This window comes from Panthera tigris, chromosome X (genome assembly GCF_018350195.1).
Source record: "Panthera tigris isolate Pti1 chromosome X, P.tigris_Pti1_mat1.1, whole genome shotgun sequence".
In the NCBI taxonomy this organism is placed as follows: Eukaryota; Metazoa; Chordata; class Mammalia; order Carnivora; family Felidae; genus Panthera; species Panthera tigris.
In genome coordinates this window covers 126,624,543-126,641,351 of record NC_056677.1, presented here as the reverse complement: position 1 = coordinate 126,641,351, position 16,809 = coordinate 126,624,543, and the positions used below count along the sequence as shown (strand labels likewise).

At 58.0% G+C, this 16,809-nt stretch overlaps 3 protein-coding genes across 6 annotated transcripts in view; 2 read left to right on the top strand and 1 right to left on the bottom strand.

The window, feature by feature from the left end:
* The window catches only part of GAB3 (GRB2 associated binding protein 3), a 79,248-nt gene extending 75,602 nt beyond the window's left edge, over nucleotides 1-3,646 (top strand). For both annotated transcript variants that reach the window (XM_042973755.1, XM_007096654.3), the window contains exon 10: nucleotides 515-3,646. In XM_042973755.1, coding sequence (XP_042829689.1) covers nucleotides 515-631 — 117 coding nt within the window. In that variant the 3' untranslated portion in view covers nucleotides 632-3,646. The remainder of the gene's footprint in view (nucleotides 1-514) is intronic.
* Nucleotides 3,647-13,207: 9,561 nt separating this feature from the next.
* Nucleotides 13,208-14,780, bottom strand: LOC102964594 (EKC/KEOPS complex subunit LAGE3-like). 3 transcript variants are annotated; one of them, XM_042975080.1, is made up of 3 exons: nucleotides 14,174-14,780; nucleotides 13,737-13,880; nucleotides 13,208-13,539 (listed from the first exon to the last, which is right to left on the bottom strand). In XM_042975080.1, exons 1-3 carry the CDS (start codon nucleotides 14,533-14,535, stop codon nucleotides 13,395-13,397), a joined length of 651 nt encoding a protein of 216 aa, XP_042831014.1. In that variant the 5' UTR covers nucleotides 14,536-14,780; the 3' UTR covers nucleotides 13,208-13,394. The 3 variants fall into 3 exon arrangements, with proteins under 3 accessions (XP_042831014.1, XP_042831016.1, XP_042831015.1); XM_042975082.1 differs by having other exon boundaries at nucleotides 13,752-13,880; nucleotides 14,174-14,774; XM_042975081.1 differs by having other exon boundaries at nucleotides 13,737-13,877; nucleotides 14,174-14,652.
* LOC122235471 (sodium- and chloride-dependent GABA transporter ine-like) lies at nucleotides 14,759-16,704 on the top strand. Its single transcript, XM_042975084.1, has 2 exons — nucleotides 14,759-14,838; nucleotides 16,476-16,704. The coding sequence occupies exons 1-2, from the start codon at nucleotides 14,761-14,763 to the stop codon at nucleotides 16,686-16,688; spliced, it is 291 nt and encodes a 96-aa protein (XP_042831018.1). The 5' UTR covers nucleotides 14,759-14,760; the 3' UTR covers nucleotides 16,689-16,704.
* The last annotated feature ends 105 nt before the right edge of the window (nucleotides 16,705-16,809 follow it).

The following is a 16,809-nucleotide window of genomic DNA, read 5'->3' as shown; positions in this document are numbered from 1 at the left end:
GGCAAACGAACTCCCGCTTCTCCTTTACCTTGAATTTCATTCCCCAAACCTGAACTCCTATTCCAGAAAAACTGGTCAGAAGGGGGTGCCTCGGTCGGTTTTGGTAGGCCATGCGATCAAGACAGTCAAGCCCCAGGTCTTAGTGGCCTTTCCTGCTGGTGCTCGTGGGACATCCTCCATCCGGGGGCCCCGCCGGGAGAAAGAGCCTCTGACTGACGCTCACTGGCCTCCTGGCAGAATCACAGGCTGCCTCTTGTCCCTTCGGGATTGGCACGCGTCACTTCCACTCGTAGGACGCTGGTCAAAGTGAGTCCGATAGCTGGGGTGAAGTAGGAGGGAGTGCAGGAAGAGCGATATTCGAGCATGTACCCAAAGTGTAAAGATTCTGCAGGGAATGACTCGGGAGGAAGGAGCAGCGGATATTTAACCCCGCAATCTACCACCAAAGGGCTGGCATTTTCCTGAATTTTTTGAATTTGATGTAATAAAAATCTGTTTGGTTCTTCCCCTTCAGAAACTCTTCCTTTCAGAAGAGCAAAGAGTGGACTATGTCCAAGTGGATGAACAGAAGACACAAGCCCTCCAGAGCACGAAGCAGGAGTGGACGGATGAGAGGCAATCGAAAGCGTGAGATATGTGCTTGGGCCATGTGTGGGGCAAGGAAGCCCGCGGCTTGCTCTGGGCGTCTTTTGCCAGGGTTGCAGTGATGGTCCATGCAGGCCAGGAATCAGAGACAGTATGTCACTTCCGCGGACTTGGCCAGAACCTTTGGGAGAGAGGATCTCTTCATCTACACCGAATGGGGAGAAGGAAGAAGTGGTCTCCTGGCCCCACCCCCACCCCACCCGTCTTGGCCGTGTCCCTCTCCTACCACATGAGCCCAGAGCCTCCCAGATGCTTAGAGTCGGCTCCATACCCATAAGAGGCGGCCATGGACTGTCATGTAGAAAACTCCATTCAGGTATGGTAGGAACAAGAAAAGCAAGACTTGGGACAATATTTTTCCCAGAGCTTTTAAGAATCTCTCCAATGGAGCATTTGGAGTACAGATTCGAGCCAGTATTGCTACCAAACAGAATCATTTGACTCTAATGCTTGCAAATTCCGACCTTTCTTCTGTGTTTCCATTGAATCATAAATCATCCTGGCGGAGAGGCTCCTGGAGACATCTTGTCCCAGGCCCTGCACACATGGTTGAGGAGATCAAACCCAGAGGTGGTGGCAGAGTTTGCATTCCTTACTGCAAAGACCCCAACAGACGAATCATTTCTGTCCCTAGCGAAAGACAGGTCAAGTGAGAGGGGCAGTGAGTCCTGGGCTCTGTGGTGAGCGTGTCAGAGGACACTAGTGGCGCTAAGGGTGTCATGGCCGAACAGCTGCCTGCGGCTGGGTGTTCCATTGCTGCCAGCCTCTCAGCACGTTTTCACATGCGTTGTCTCATGCCTTCTCAAAAACCTCCGAAGCGAGGCTTGGCAGAGAACGTTGCTCCCACCTGGAAGCAAATGACAGCCAGAGGAGGGAGCAGTGTGCCTGAGATCACTCGCAGAGCCAAGGCCCAGGGTGAGGTCCCCCACAGGCCCATTCCACCATCTTCCACTGCCTCTGAGGATTTTGATGAGATCTAGGAGTTTGGCCAACCTTGGGGACGTGAAAAACACGTGCAGACACGAGATGAGTCATCATCCCCCCTCCCTCTCATAGGATTTTGAACAGGTGCCGTTCCTACTTGACAAGTATGCGTGCCAAGCCGGCTTTTCTTTGTGTGGTGTTCCAATGGGAGGCCCTAACATAATCAGTGGTTACCCTGAGCAATACCTCCTGACCGTCACTGTGAAAGCCATTCTTGGATCATGTGGTCCCTTGCACGGTGTTTCCCACAAACCGGCTGGGGGCGGCAGAAGAATTGTTTGCCACCTCAGGGAAGGCACAAATTGTCTTTGGCTGTCCTATGCTGGCCCTCAGCTTTTGAGTGATAGTTGTGACCAGAAAACAAACAAACGCAACAGAAAAAGCTTTAAACAATGAATTCCATTCTCAAATTTCCTGGCGAATTTCTCCCTTCTTCTTTAGTGATGGCTAAGTCCTGAGAGCAAAGGGCACCACTGTGTAGTGAGGACATCGTGTCACTCCCTCCTTTATGGGGCACTGGGGTTCAGGGGGGCCAGGTGAAGGTCTCAGTCGGGCGTGGGGTTGTGTTTAATGGCCCTTCCCGATTCTTCCGAGCGCCTGTAGCCAGAAGACAGATGTGAACAAGCGGGAATGAAGCAGATACAGGTCCGCCATTCTGACTGGCATTGCGTCTCATGGAAGGAAGGCTTAAGGGGCAGGCCGGTCTATGGCAGTCAGGCTCGGTCAGGGAAGTTGTAGGCTCTGCTGTGGGGTTTTAGGGCTCAAAATGCCCAAAGGTAAGTAATGCCAGTCTGGGCTTTTCAGACCGTAGAAGCAATTCTGATGTTCAAAGCAACAGGATCTGGTGACCTCATTTTCTTCCTGGAGTAAGGTGGGGGGAAATGGTGGAATGCTTTCAATGACATAAGAATCCTCAGTGAGCCCAGATGGAGAAATGCGAGCCCCCCCGCCCCCCGCGGCCAGCTCCGTGTCACAACACACAGGCCAGAGCCTGTAAGGAGCCATCTTCTTCCCTCTGTGACTTGCAAAGAGTCACAGAGCCTCAGGCAAGAATCCAGGGAGCTGGACTGTCGGTTCTCATAGATGGTAACTTCCTTGTGTGTGGGGCACCTGTCTTTAGATCCCGACGAAGGAGGCTGGTGCAGCAAAATTGTGTGCGCAAGTGTCGAGAACCACACCAGACTTGGAATAGATCACAGATACAGTGGAAATTATGTCCGTAGTGAAATGTCATCCGATTGGCCACACACACACAAAATCTCTTTCTACATAGTATTTCCAGGGAAGTGTTGACTGCACGAAGCAACACACACGACTGGTGTGACTTGTTTGGAAGCCATTAGTGAGGCATTAACAAAACAGACAACCTCACCCTCCTTTCCAGGATGTGTGTGATTATGTCTGGCTTCAATAAGACTGCTAATGGATGCTTGCCCCAAAGCCCATGACCCGGGGACACAAAGTACAGGTAATTTTGAGCTGATAGCAGCACGTGCTCCTGAGAAAGCACCACAAATGAAAATGCTACTGGCCAAACCCTGTTCTCCTGTGGGGATAAACCGTGTGTAATGGGGCTGTGATTCTGACCAGGGTCTGAGGTTTCAGACCAGGGGGCCCAATGGGAGAGAGCAGAGCTGAGATGCGGGGCTCCCCCACCACATACATGTTTGTTTTGTTTTGTTTTGTTTTGTTTTTAGTAGAAATGATTGCAGGTACCATTCCGAGTCAAGCACACATGGCGTGTGCGTCCACTGTGCGGGGCACACCTTCCCAGGAGATAGCAGGACATTTGAGCCCACGTTGTTTTCTGCAGTTCCTTTTTGCCTGGTTTTTCTTCCATCTCATTTCTTTAGGAAATTCCTCCAGATCAGGGGTTGTGCAGTGCAGAAGTGGGGGAGGAGCCCCAAGGCCCAGGACACAGCTTGGCCTCAGAGGCACAGAGTCATCCTGTGCAGGCCGATGTCCTAGAGCAAGGATAGGCTGAACTGTGGCCTTTAGATCTGAGTCAAGACAGAAGGCTCCCCTCAGGCCTGGCTTTCTCCTCCCAAGGCCTTCTCCATCCCTATCAATTCCATCCTTGTACCCACAGTCGTGTTGATCTTAAAACACTCATTATGTTTTTTACTGTTTCATTTCCGGCATTAATAAAAGTCTTATAAGGAAGAACCACACTCAAGTTCTCTCTTACTTATTGAAAATGATCACATCCTATATAAACGCAGAACACATTTCAAAAGCTGCGTATGTGAAGATAGCCTCCATTGCCATTTTCAACTACAACAAACTTGACCTAGCTCACAGGGAATCGCCTACATCTGGGTTATTTTGTGACAAACACTTGAGCACAGGTGGTTGTAATGAGAACTCCTGCCCAGCCAAAGCACATCTTGACGTCTCTTTTCATCAGAAACCAGCTTCCAACATTAGCGGCAAAATCCGTGACCATCCTTGATAACACGCATAACATGATCTCCATCATCATTGACCTTATAAAGCAACAGCCCCTAGCACGCTGTTCCCCAGCAGAGGTCTCTTGCACCCCCACCCTCTCTTTCCCCGGGGCTGAGGCTCCCCGCCAGCCTGGGCACTGGCTCTGAGGCATCTTTAAGCCACGAAGTAAGGTGGGGACCACCAGAGCAGTGGGGGCTCAGCTGCAGGGAAGCAGGCCAAAGGCAGAGAGGTGATAAGAAGCCACATGAAATTCCTTGCCCCTGAGAAGTGTGAGGCCGACGTCATGAATGCTTCTTCCCAACACCCTCTCCGGCCTGAGCCCCTGACCCAGAGAACGGGTGGCCCACAGGGCTGACCTGGGAGGCAGGGGCCGAGAAACCGAAGGGGTGCTTTAACTCTAGGCTCCTTATGCTCTGGCCCCTGTACCAGACCCCTCCCCAAGTTTCCAGCTTTCGAATCCTCCTTTATCTTTCTTGATCTTCAGTTGCATTTGTTGTTATCATTTTCCTACTTTGATTATACCATTTGTTTTGTAAAATAATCTTTCCTTTTTTGCCACTGAGGGAGTGTGGCTTGGGTGCAGGCTGGGCCAGGGGGCCCAATGGGAGAGAGCAGAGCTGAGATGCGGGGCTCCCCCACCACATACATGGCACTTTGCTTATGACCGAGGGACGCTACGGAGTCTCAGGATCGTGAGGGCCTTTCCGATCAAGGGTTCCAGGTCATTGGATGGAGACCCACGTGGGCAATAATCAACCCTGACCCCACTTCGCCATCATATACAAACCGATTCTAGGCAGACCTCAATGGGAAAGGCAGAACAGTGGATTTGAGGTGTTCCCTCTGCTGCGTCAGATCCATTATACATCTATCCATCACTGTTGCTTTGGTCTTTGTTTCATGGTCAAAACCTCTATTTTAAAGTGTTTTATTTTTTTTTTAAGTTTTATTTCTTTTTGAGAGGTAGAGAGAGAGGGAGACAAAGGATCACAAGCAGGCTCTGCACTGGCAGCGCAGAGCCTGACACGGGGCTTGAACTCACAAACCGTGAGATCATGACCTGAGCTGATACCAAGAGTTGAATGCTCAACCGACTGAGCCACCCAGGTGATCCCCCAAGAGTTTCATTTCAATGAGAGTTTGTTTGCCTTCATGTAAAAGAACAACCTAATTATTTTACGTCTCTCTTGAAATCTTAAATTATTTCAATTTTTTGTTCTTCAATCTGAGACTTAATTCATTTTCCTGTTCTATGGTGATAGAAGTCAGAATAGTGGCTACCTCTATTGGGGAGGTTATTATTGATTGAAAAGGGGCAGAAGAGAGCTTTCTGGAATGATGGAAATGTTCTGTATCTTAATTCAGGTGGTGGTTCTATGGATGTATACATAATGTAAAAACTTACCGCTCTGTGAATGTAATATCTGTACCTTTTACGGCATGTAAATTATACCTCAACAAGCCAGTTAGCATGAAGGAAAATACAGAAACTCCAAGAGAATTAAAAAGTTAATGTAAGAAACACAACCGTAAAACATACTGGAAGCAACTACAGGAAAACCATTTATTATCTTGGGTGTGGAAGACCTTCAGAAGCAAGGCAAGACACAAGCGAAGGAAATACTTCTTTCTGTTGAAAATTCCATTTAATTCAGAACACATGTGGTGGCCATAGGCTACAGAACAGGTGCTCTTAGATTTAATTTTTTTTAATGTTTTTATTTAGTTTTGAAGGAAGGAGAGAGACAGAGCATGAGTGGGGGAGGAGCAGAGGGAGAGGGAGACACAGAATCTGAAGCAGGCTCCAGGCTCTGAGCCGTCAGCACAGAGCCCGATGCAGGGCTGGAACACACACACTGTGAGATCATGACCTGAGCCGAAGCCGGATGCTAATCGACGGAGCCACCCAGGCGCCCCAGAACAGGTGCTCTTGTAAGCGCTTCTGATATGTGGCAGCAAAACGGAGGTCCCTCTCCCTCAGGGGCTCATGTTCTGGCAGGATGTGGTGGGCTCTGTGGGTGCCCTGCCTCAATCCTCCAGGACCCCTTCCCTTTCTGCGGTGCCCCTCTCTGGCCACGATGCACTTCTGCTGCCAACAGCTGCCACCCGGGCCCCCGTCTCAGAGGAAACCCTGCAGGCAGTTACTGGGGCCAGTTCACGTGCAAGAGCAGAGAGCTGGCCACACCTCAGAACGGACTCTCCCCGCTCACCCCCGTGCAAAGGGCAGCATTCCAAGTTGCCAGCTCCTTACCTCATGTGGGGACAAAGTCTAAGTCGAAATTACACTCCAGAGTTCCCCAGAGGGATCTGGCAGGACTTTCCCCCTCTGTGATCATCCCCTCTCTGGATTCTTCTTCCCATGCCGCTTTCCCAGCTACCCTGGTCTCAGGCTTTGGCGAACCCAGTTGGAGTACAATGAATTCTGAAACGTGGTCACACACTTGCAGAGACACCTCCCACCCCACTTGCTCCTCCAGAACCTAGGCTAACCACCTTGGCGAATAGAGCACAGCAGAGGAGGCGCCATGATGTCTGAGGCTGGGCCATATGACATGATCGAGCTTCTGCTTGGTGCCCTCTGGGGACGTGCACCCTTGGAACCCAGCCATCGTGCTGTGAGGAGACACACTACATGGAAAAGAACCAAGGCCTTTGGCCCTCAGAATGTGTGTGACTGAGGCCTCCTGGAAGCAGACTGCTGTAGCCCTAAATTTAGGAACCACCGCCGCTGTCCCGCGGGGTACACATGAGCCTGACCCCCAGTGACTGCCCAGATAGGAGATTCGTGTGCAAAGTAAATTGTTGTTGGTTTGTCACTAAGTTTGCATGTGGTTGTTACGTAACAGTAGTTACTAGACCACTAACCCAAGAGAGGTGAGACAGGAAATGATAACAATAAACTTGTATATTATAGTCTATCTTAGAAGGTAGTGAATGGTATGGAAAAGAAAAAGTGCAGCGTGACAGCAGCTACTTGTGTGTGGGCCGGTGGGGGCCAGCTGCATAAGTAGGGTGAGAATGTGAGATTTGAAAGACTTGGAGATGAGGGACTAAGCCGTGAGCTGAGTGTGGGAGAGCATTCAGGCAGGGAGAGCAGAGCCCTAATTCAGGAAACCTGGGATGTTGAAGACACAGCCAAGAAGCTTTTTGGCCAATGGTAAGACTTTTGGTTTATGTTCCTGGGGAGAATGGAGCCAGTGAAGAGAATTGAGCAGGTCAGGCATGCAATCGGACTTAAACTTTGAAAGCAAGGATCACTGTAGATCAACTCAGAGATGTTGATAATAGAGTATATGAGAGGGATAAGACGATAATCAGGGGGAGCAGGGGGCAGGTCATTACACTCAGAGACACAAAAGGCTAATCGCTTGGATCAGGGTGGCATCAGTAGAAGGGGTGACGTGTGATCATATTCTAAACAATTTGGATAGAAACAATCTGCTGAGGGACTCGATGGGAGCCAGGAGAGGAAGAGGAGGCAAGAATGATTCCTGGGTTTTTCACCTAAGCAACTTGAACAATGAGGTCAAGAAACCAAAACGAGGTTAGACTGGGTGGAAAAGTGTTATGAGGATTAGGAGACAGAGAAACTTTCTCAGAAACACCCAGACCCCCCTTAGAAAATGAGAAACACTTTGGAGAAGCTCACGGACCTTTTTGGAGGCGGGAGGCTTGGAGCTGAGGTACAACGGACTGCACTTCGGGAGATCCACGTGTGCAGATTTGTGTGTCCACTTGGCAGCTGGATACAGGAGTCTGCGGTGTGGGCAAATGTCTGCGATGAAGATACAAATCTGGGGCCCAGGACACGGCCCAGAGAGCCCCGAGCCTGCACGAGCTCGCCACGGGCAGCCGAGAGCCGGTATAGGGGGACAAGTGGCCCACGCACCGAGCCCTGGGGTCCTGGGACACTCCGAGGTGGCAGAGCAGAGAGGGAGCCGGCGGCAGAGACTGAGGAGGGGAGGGAGGGACCCTAAGACTGCAGGGTGGCCTCCTGGAACAGGAGTGAGACGTGCGCGCCCGCACACACACCTACCCACCCACCCACCCACCCACCCACACACACCCACACACACACACTGGGGGCAGGAAGGAGGTGGTCAGGAGGGAGGAGAGAGCGATCCTCTCCCCGGGGTGCTGCTGATGGTCAAGGGCGATGAGGCCCTAGAATGCTCACTGTGTTTGACAGCGAGATCCTGAAGACCTGCAAAGACAGGGTCGGTGTGGGGTGCGGGTCAGGAGGGGTCGAGGAAGTCAGGTGCAGGGTGGGAGTCGGGAGGGGACAGGGAGATGGGATGTGAGGTGTGGTTCCAGAGGGGACGGGGAGACCAGGTGCGAGGTGGAGTCAGGAGGCGATGAGGAGATGGGGTACGGGGTGCAGGGTGGGGGTCAGGAGGAGACGGGAAGATTTGGCAAGGGGTGCGGGCTGGAGGTCTGGAGGGGATAAGGAAGTCGGGTGCGGGGTGGGGGCGTGTGTCAGGAGGACACAGGAATGTCAGGTGCGGGGTGGGAGTCGGGAGGGGACCAGGAAGTTGGGTGGGGGGTGGGGGTCAGGAGGAGTCAGGGAGATCGGGTGCTCGGTAGGGTTGGGGGTCAAGAGTGGATGAGGAGGTCAGGTGAGGAGTAGGGGTCAGGACGGGACAGGGAGGTCGGGCATGGGGTGAGGGTCAGGAGGGGATGGGAGGTTGGGTGCAGAGTGGGGGTCAGGTGGGACCTGGAGGCTGGGTGCAGATTCCGGATCGGGAGTGGATGGGGATTTGGGGTGCGGGGTGGGAGTCAGGAGGGGACTTGGAGGTTGGGTGCAGGGTGGGCCAGGAGGGGCCGGGAAATTGGGGTGGCGGGTGGGGGTCAGGATGGGACAAGGTGATCGGGTGCGGGGTGCAGATGGGGGTCCGGAGGGGATGGCGACATTGGGTGCGGGGTGGGGTCAGGAGGGGACCTGGAGGTTGGGTCCGGATTCCGGATCAGGAGAGGATGGGGAATTGGGTGCGGGGTGGGGGTCAGGAGGGGACCTGGAGGTTGGGTGCAGATTCCGGGTCAGTAGGGGTCGGGGAGATGAGGTGCGGGGTTGGGGTTCAGGAGGGGATGGGGAGATGGGGTGTGGGGTGTGGGCCAGGAGGGGACGGGGCGTTTGGGGACAGCGGGTCCAGCCCACTCCCGGGAAGGGCCGCACTGTGGCCGCCGAGCAGAGAAGGCGGTGGCTTCGGGGTGGCCAAGTCGCAGCGTGTGCAGAGGTGGGGGCTGCAGCCCTTCCCACGTGCCGGGGACCCGCAGAGAGCGGGGTGCGTGGACGCAGGAGGGACAGAAGAGCTCAGGCAGGGGAGGACGGCTTGGCAAGGGAGGGAGCGGCCCCTCCTCGCCAGCCCGGCTCCGGGGGGGCCCTCCTCCCCCAGGTCCTCACCGCTCCGGACCGAGACGCCTCCTGTCGGAAGCCTAAGTTGCGGCAAAACCTGGAACAGACCATCAGCCTCGTGTGCGGCAACAGCTAAGGGTGGCGGAACCGGTGAGGAGGGGGCGTCCCAGGCCTGAGGTGACCTCGGGGCCGAGCCCTGGATCGGGTGGCACGGGGGCGGGGATGGGGTGGTCACCGGTCTCTCGTGCCCTGCGCACACCCGGGCCCCCTTCATTAGTGCCTTTCTTTGGGCCCTGCGTGGGGGCGGTGGTGACAGGACCAAGGGTCCTGACCCTGGCAGCAGCAATATCCCCGCCCTCCTACCCTCGTGCCCCCGGGTCGTGCCAGCCCCTGCCCCGTCTTCCTGTTTATACCCCCAACCACCTATTGATTTAATTTATCTGCACCTCACCGTGTCCGTCTGTCACCACGTGCCCCTTCTCTGGGATGTGGACAACCTCACGCCCCTTCTGTCCTTGGGTCGTCCTGGCTCCTTGGTGGCACGGTCAGCCTCGGCCTCGCCTCTGCCACCTGCCCCTGGCCGTGGCCGGTCCCGCCGGGTCCGAGCAGGGGCCCCCGACACCAGCAGCACTTGATGGCGAGGAGGGGGGCGCCCAGGGTGATGCGGCGAAGCCATCCCCAGACCGTGGCTGCGCCCAGGGGTCTCCCCGCGGCTGGGTCCCGGCATCCCCTCCGGACTTCTCGGGGGTCGGACCGTACCTTTCTCGGGCGCCCTGTCCCCAGCACCTGGGGAGCTATGAGCGGGTTCGTGCCAGGGCCCCACGTGGGCCAGGGGGCTCTGGAAGTCTCCTTCTCCAGGCCCGAGCGCCCAGCTTCCTCGGCGTGGTGCCCGCTCGGCCCGGACCCCTCACCCCCGCTGCCCTGTCCTGCGCCCGCCCCGAGTGGCCGAGGCGGCAGTGCCTTACCCCTCTGTTCCCTCTTCCCCCGCCGAGGAATCTGGCCCCGGCGCGTGGTCCCGGAAACCCAGCTGTCCCCTCTGTTTTGGCATGAGCTTCTTTGTCGTTGTTCCTGGAACCTTGTTTCTGAATTAAACGTCGGGAAAACGGTGGCAGTGTGTGGCAGGTGGGCGGTCGGCGAGCAGGGAAGCAGGTGGGGAGGCTGTTGGACTCTGGAGGAGCTGGGCTCCCTTTATGGGAGGAAGGGTGACCCGTTGCAGGGGTCCCGCGCATCTGAGGAGGTCCAGGGCCACGTCCGATCCGTGTCAGCAAACCCCGGTGGCTCTCCCGTCAAGATCCAGTCGGAACCCGTTCCCTTCTCCCCACCTCCACTGGCCGCAGCCTGGGGGTCTCTCGCCTGCGTGCCAGTCTCCCCACTTCTGTCCTGCCTGCCCTGGTCCCCTTCCCAGCGCAGCAGGCACTGGGGACCTGACAAGACGTAAGTTGCATCCCGTCCCGCTCCGTTCAAGACTCCCTAGGGTCATCGACGGCACCCAAACTCCTTCGTGCCCCACGACGCTTTACTGCCGCAGGTGCACCTCCATGCTGACGGGCCCACCTGCTTCTTACCCCCCGACACCTGTGAAAGTAATGCAGGTGGGGAGAGCGTGGGACGCAACCTTAAGGAGAGCGGCCAGGAATGCTATCTGAGTGGGCCAGATGGAACCCCGGGGGAAGAGAGCTCCAGGCAGGCAAGAGGCAGTGCAAGGGTCCCGAGGCAGGCCTGGGCCTGGTGTGTTTCAGAGAAGGGAGGAGGCCAGTGTGGCTGGATCCGAGTGAACAAGGTGGAGAGGGGAGGGAAGGAGGCCGTGGAAGATGCGGGCCGGATCACATCTGACTCGGCGGGCCGCGGGGCAGGGCTCTGGCTTAGTCTCTGGGAGGGGAGCCCGGGGACGCGTTGGAATCGACTTGTTTTGTGACCTGACGGACGTGTTAAGGCCGCCCGGCACCTTCAGCGGTCCGTGTGTGGGGCCAGGGCGGTGGCCTAACTCTGGGCTTTGCTGGGAGAGGGAGGGAGGCTCACACTAAGTTCCGGTCTCTTGACGATCTGGCCCCACAATTCCGGGCCAGTCTTGGGAGCCCTATCCGGAAAGGGTGGGTCCCAGTGCCCCTTCTCTTTGTCCCTTTCCTCCAGCTGCGCCTTGCAGCCCCTCCCCTCCCTCTCTGGACTCTTACCCACAGAAGACTCTACCACCATACGGCTTGAAGGCCTACCAGCTAGGAGCCAATGCCTTTGTGAACTTAAAGAGCCCAGTTTCTCTGTTAAAAGAAAGGAGAGCCACGTTCTCAGGTGAAGTGACAAGAAAACCTACGGTTCCTCAATTCAATAAAGGACAAGACTTTTCTATTGCAAGTGAAGAAAGACAAAAAGAAAAGCAATAGAAAGTATTCACGACGGGGGTGCCTGGGTGGCTCAGTCGGTTGAGGGTCTGACTTCGGCTCAGGTCACGATCTCACAGTTCGTGGGTTTGAGCCCTGCGTCGAGCTCTGTGCTGACAGCTCAGAGCCTGCAGTCTGCCTCAGATTCTGTGTCTCCCTCTCTGTCTCTCTGCCCCTTCCCCGCTCACGCTGTCTCTGTCTTGCTCTCAAAACTAAATAAAAGCATTCAAAGAAAAAGAGAAAGAAAGAAAGAAAGAAGGAAAGAAGGAAAGAAGGAAAAAAGGATTCATGTTGGCTTAAGCAAAGGGAGAGTTTCTGGATGTGTGTAACTGAACGATCGTGGCGGGGGCGGGGGCGGGGGCGGGGGTGGGTAGTTCTGTCTTCAGGCATGGCTGGATCCAGGATTTGGTTCTCTGCGACGTGCCTTCCTGCTCTTGCTTCCCATCTGTCCAGTGTCAGCCTGTTCCTTCCCCCCGCCCCCGTAGCCCCGGAAAGGCCGGAAAGGAAGGAACCAAAACCGTGTTTGCTTACAGAGATCACGACCATGCATGTAGAAACTCCGAGGGAACCCTCGTGAGGCTAGCACTCCTGGTTAGCGAGGTTCCAAGACACAAGCTATTCAGAGGGAGCTAACCACCCCCCCACCCCCGCCCCCAAACCCATAGCCACTTGCGGCACCACTCCCTTGCTCGTGGGAAACAAGGCCAGTAAGCCCCCAAAACTCCTCCTCTAGTGTTTCCGTGCTTATTTCCCTGGTACAAAAGGAGTCTTCTACTTCGGTAGGAAGCCACCCTACTGGTTGGTGGTGCGGGGAGACCAGACTTGTGGCGGCGGGGCGCCTTTTCTGGAGAGCACTTGTGTGCCGAGGAGCTATAGAACGCGGGAATTCTACCTCTTGGAAACGATCTGAAGGAAGTAACTGTTCGCGCAAAGACTTCTGTTCAAGAATCCCATTGACTCACACGACCCATAACAGGGGCAAAGCTGAGAACGACCCGACTGCTCAACATTATGTAATAATACATTTGTGTGTCTCCTGGATAACAGTGTTTGAAGAGTTCTTAGGGAGTGGGAAAGCTAGTACGTTCAACGGGGAAAAACAAAAACAAAACAAAACAAAACAAAACAAAAAAGGATCCGGAGAAAAGTTAACGCTAAACTGGAAAATGCATACATTATACGCTGTTATCCATTTAATGGGTAAATACAACTAGGAACGTATTCCAAAACGTCAGCAGTCTTTACCGCCGAATACAGGACCTGATTTTCCTCTCCCTGAGTCGTCCTCGATAAGCTTGGGCTGCTGGACTACGACTCCCAGAACCTCCCTTGCAACACCAGAACAAAGGTAAGAAAATGTGGAGGCGCAGGAAGTGAGAAGAAACTCGGACACAAAAGAGTCGCTCAGTTTCATGTTGTGCAGTAACAAACACTGTAAGCGCCCGTCCCTCCAGGCGCAGGGAAGGAACTGAAGTGGGCCAAGAGCCACCGAGGCCCGGACCTGCAGAACGTTAGACCCCCGATAATAAAGTGGCGAGGACGCCAAGTGTCAACGCCCTGTGCCTTGCCCCGTGAGGGCTACCAGGTTAGGCCTCGGCCCCCTTTCCCGGGCCTAGGCGTCGCGGAGGCCGGGACCCCAAGGCGCGAATGTTTCCTATCACCAGGGGAAGCCGGTCCAGGAAGGAGTTGACGGAAACTCGGAAGAAGATGGGGTCTTCAGCAGTCCATCTCCTAAAAGTGAGGGAAGAGGGAAATCCGGTTAAAGGGGAGAGCTGCTGTGGAGGTGCAGGGCACCAGCCCCTTCCCCCACACAGCCCCCCACCCCCCGCCTTCCACCTAACGCGTGTGTCGGGGCCTCCACGACGGCACCGGAAGGCAGAGATGCGACCACGGCACCCGCCGCCACCGCCCACCCGTCCCGCGCATACTCTTGGAGGACGCACACGGCCAGGGCGCTGCCCCTCACGCAGAGCTCCTTCCGAGCCAACCCTCGGTGGCGTTGGACGTGTGTAGTCAGGGACCTGCGGGCCATCTCTGCCTCCAGGGGCGACCGGAAAGACACAGTGAGCCTGCTGGGAGGCACCCGGTTAAGGCACAACGGGCTCCCGGAGTTCCCATGGCCTGAAGCCTCCTGACCACTCAGAGGCCCGCTTCTACCCCCGGGACACTCGCGCTCCCTCCCGCCACCTCTGCCCACCCTGAGCCGCTTCCCCCACCCTGGGGGCCCGCGGGCACCGGCTGTCCCTGTCCCGCCAGGCTGCCCACCCCCGCCCCCGCCCCCGTCCGTCCCGTCCCCGGGCTGCCGCCCCGCTCCCCAGCCACCCCGCCACGGCCCCTGCCCAGACAGGCTCCACGGAAAGGATACAACTCCAGCAGTCTTGAGGAGGTCACCGCCGCCGGCGCTGCGTCTCCACCGGGGGCCAGGGCCCTCGGGGCCCGTTCGGCCAGGGGAGGGGCGCAGGCCCCCTCGACCACTGCTCCCTTGCTGCCAGGGCCACCCTCGCCGTCGTGGCGGCTGCAGTTGCCCTGGCAACCGGGACCTCGGGGGCTAAGCCGGGGGTCGTGGCCGTCCGTGCCTCCGTCGGAGGCCTGTGGGCCTGCCCCCGCGTCCTCCGCGCCACCCTCGGGAGCCCGCGTGACCGCCGCGCCGTCCGCGCCGTCCGCGCCGTCCTCGTCAGGGGCCTGCGTGACCGCCACTTCCTCCGCGCCGTCGTCCGGGGCCCTCATGGCCGCCGCACCGGCCTCCTCAGAGCCCACCGCTACGCTGCGCCCACTGTCGGCGGACCGCCGAGACCCCCGGCGGGCCTCGCGAAGCCCGGCCCCTCGGCGCGCAAGGCTGTCGGGGATGGCCAGGGCGCCTGCGCAGACAGACCCCGCGGAGCTGGTTCCCACCGAGCCGGCCTCGCTGTGTTGGCCCAGAGCCCGGATCCGGTCGACGCTGACCCCGAGGAGATGGAGGCTGGTTCCGGAAGCTGCGCCCCTCGACGCGTGACGTCACTGTCGGGCTCCTGCGTCCCCGAGAGCATTCCGGTGAGGCCACTGGCACCTGACTGTTTCCGGCCCGGCCCGCCCCTCCCCCCAAGCGTGTGTCTGCACAGGCGCCAGCCGGGCGCACGTGCGAGCAGCCAACTGACCGCCGCCCGCCCGGGTCCCGGGCGTCGAGGCGTGGGCCGCGCTCAGGCGCTTCTGGGCAGCACCGTGCCTGTCCCTGTCTGTGGGCTCCCCGTACGGCTCGGGTCTGCGTGTGCCGGGACCCGTCCCCCGGGGCGGGGGGGGGGGGGGGGGGCCGAAGCGGGATGCCGAGCAGGGGCCACTCCCAGGCCCTGCCTGTCCTCAGGGAACACGCCCCGCGCGGCCCCTAGGGGAGCTGGAATGGACGGGCCTCGCTCCCTCACCACTTCTCGGTCCCGGGCACCGTCAGTCCCCTAGTGCCTGCCAGCCTGGGGGAGGGTACACCGCCGAGGGTGCGACCGGCCTCCGGCCTGGGGCTCCCGGGCTCCCGCCTCCCACACCGCAATGGCTGCGGGCTTGGGCCGGGGGCCCGGGGGCCCAGGGGTCCCAGCTGGCCCCGAGGACAGCGGCACGGGGGAGCACCGCCCCGGCGACAGCTCCCCCGTCGCTTTGCCCTCTGCTGCGGCAGCCTTGACGGGCTGTCCCTCCCCCAGGAACAAAGTCTTGCGGCTCTCCGGGGGTGGGGGGGTGGGGGGGTTGGACGTGCCAGGGGCCCTCAACTGGGAGGTGACCCTGTGTCTGCCGGCCTGCTGGGTGCTGGCCTACTTCTGTGTCTGCAAGGGGGTCAAGTCAACAGGAAAGGTACAGCTGGAGGCGGGCGGGTCGGGGTGGGTGATGATGGCAGGGGTGGGGGCAGCATGGCCGGTGGGGAGAAGAGGCGTCTCCACTGGGGGGGGGCACCCCGCCACCCGAGGTGACCAGGCCAGGGCCTGAGGAGGGGGCAGGAACTTGAATCCGGGCCACTGGATTTCCCACACATGCCTGCGTAGTCAGTCCTCCCCACCCTCCAAACTCCAGCCCAGCCGCCTTCCGTCCTGAGGGGACAGGCCCAGGCGACAGCCAGCTGAACTTGCCTGTGTCGGGCACCCCCGCCCCAGTCTCCCTCTCTTCCTCACTCACTACTTCCTCACTCTCTGCTTTGCGGCCAGCCCGGGGGGACCCAGTCCGTGGCCGTCCCTTGCCTACCTGTCCTGCTCTGCTGAGGGTGGGAGGGAGGCAGAGGTCTTCGCGGTCACCTCGCTGTCGCCTCTGTCTCCGGCCGGCCCAGTCCACTCCGGCCTGCCCAGGACCCTGCCCCTGTGCAGAGAACCACCTGCAGTCAGAGGCACGGGAGGCATGGGACCTGCCTCCAGGCCGATGTCCTGCTCCCTACCCGGGGAAGGTCCTGCCTCCGCCCTCCCTCTACAGCTGACCTGTCATTGCAGGGGCGGCCGATGGCCAGCTGAGCACCCCGCTTCCTTCGGGAGGAGCCCAGGCTCTGAGGAGTAGAAGGGGGGGCTGCAGGCTGGCCTCCCGCTTGACCTCGGAGCGGACCGTACCACAGTGGGGGGAGTGTGGCCCGCCTGCCCCCCTGCTGAGGCTGGGGGCCCCTAAGTGGGGAGGCGGGGCCGCAGGGCCCCTTCTGAGCAGGTCCCCCCGCCCCCCGCCCGCCCCAGATCGTGTACTTCACGGCTACCTTCCCCTGCGTGGTCCTCGTCGTGCTGTTGGTGCGGGGAGTGCTGCTGCCCGGCGCCCTGGATGGCATCATCTACTCTCTCAAGCCTGACTTGTGGAAGCACTCACTGGGTCGTGAGTGCCGGCACCACGTGGGGCGTAGAGATCACGCACACAAGGACGTCAAAGAACTGAAAACGCTGAAGGTCATGTAAAGTCATTCTGAACCTTTTGGGGAGAAATACACAAAAAAGAAGTGGGGACCACCCTCAATGCCACCACACAGAGATACGAGGTATTTACACTTCAGGCTACCGTTGCCGGATTTCCGTGCAC

Coding starts and splice junctions, on each gene's coding strand:
- LOC102964594 (XM_042975080.1), bottom strand. CDS start 14,535: ATGAGGGCCCCGGACGACGGCGCGGAGGAAGTGGCGGTCACGCAGGCC. Junction 13,881..14,173: donor TCCTCAAGACTGCTGGAGTT/GTATCCTTTCCG, acceptor GGTGCCTCCCAG/CAGGCTCACTGTGTCTTTCC. Junction 13,540..13,736: donor GCCGTGTGCGTCCTCCAAGA/GTATGCGCGGGA, acceptor CCTCACTTTTAG/GAGATGGACTGCTGAAGACC.
- LOC122235471 (XM_042975084.1), top strand. CDS start 14,761: ATGGAGGCTGGTTCCGGAAGCTGCGCCCCTCGACGCGTGACGTCACTG. Junction 14,839..16,475: donor GCGTCCCCGAGAGCATTCCG/GTGAGGCCACTG, acceptor CGCCCGCCCCAG/ATCGTGTACTTCACGGCTAC.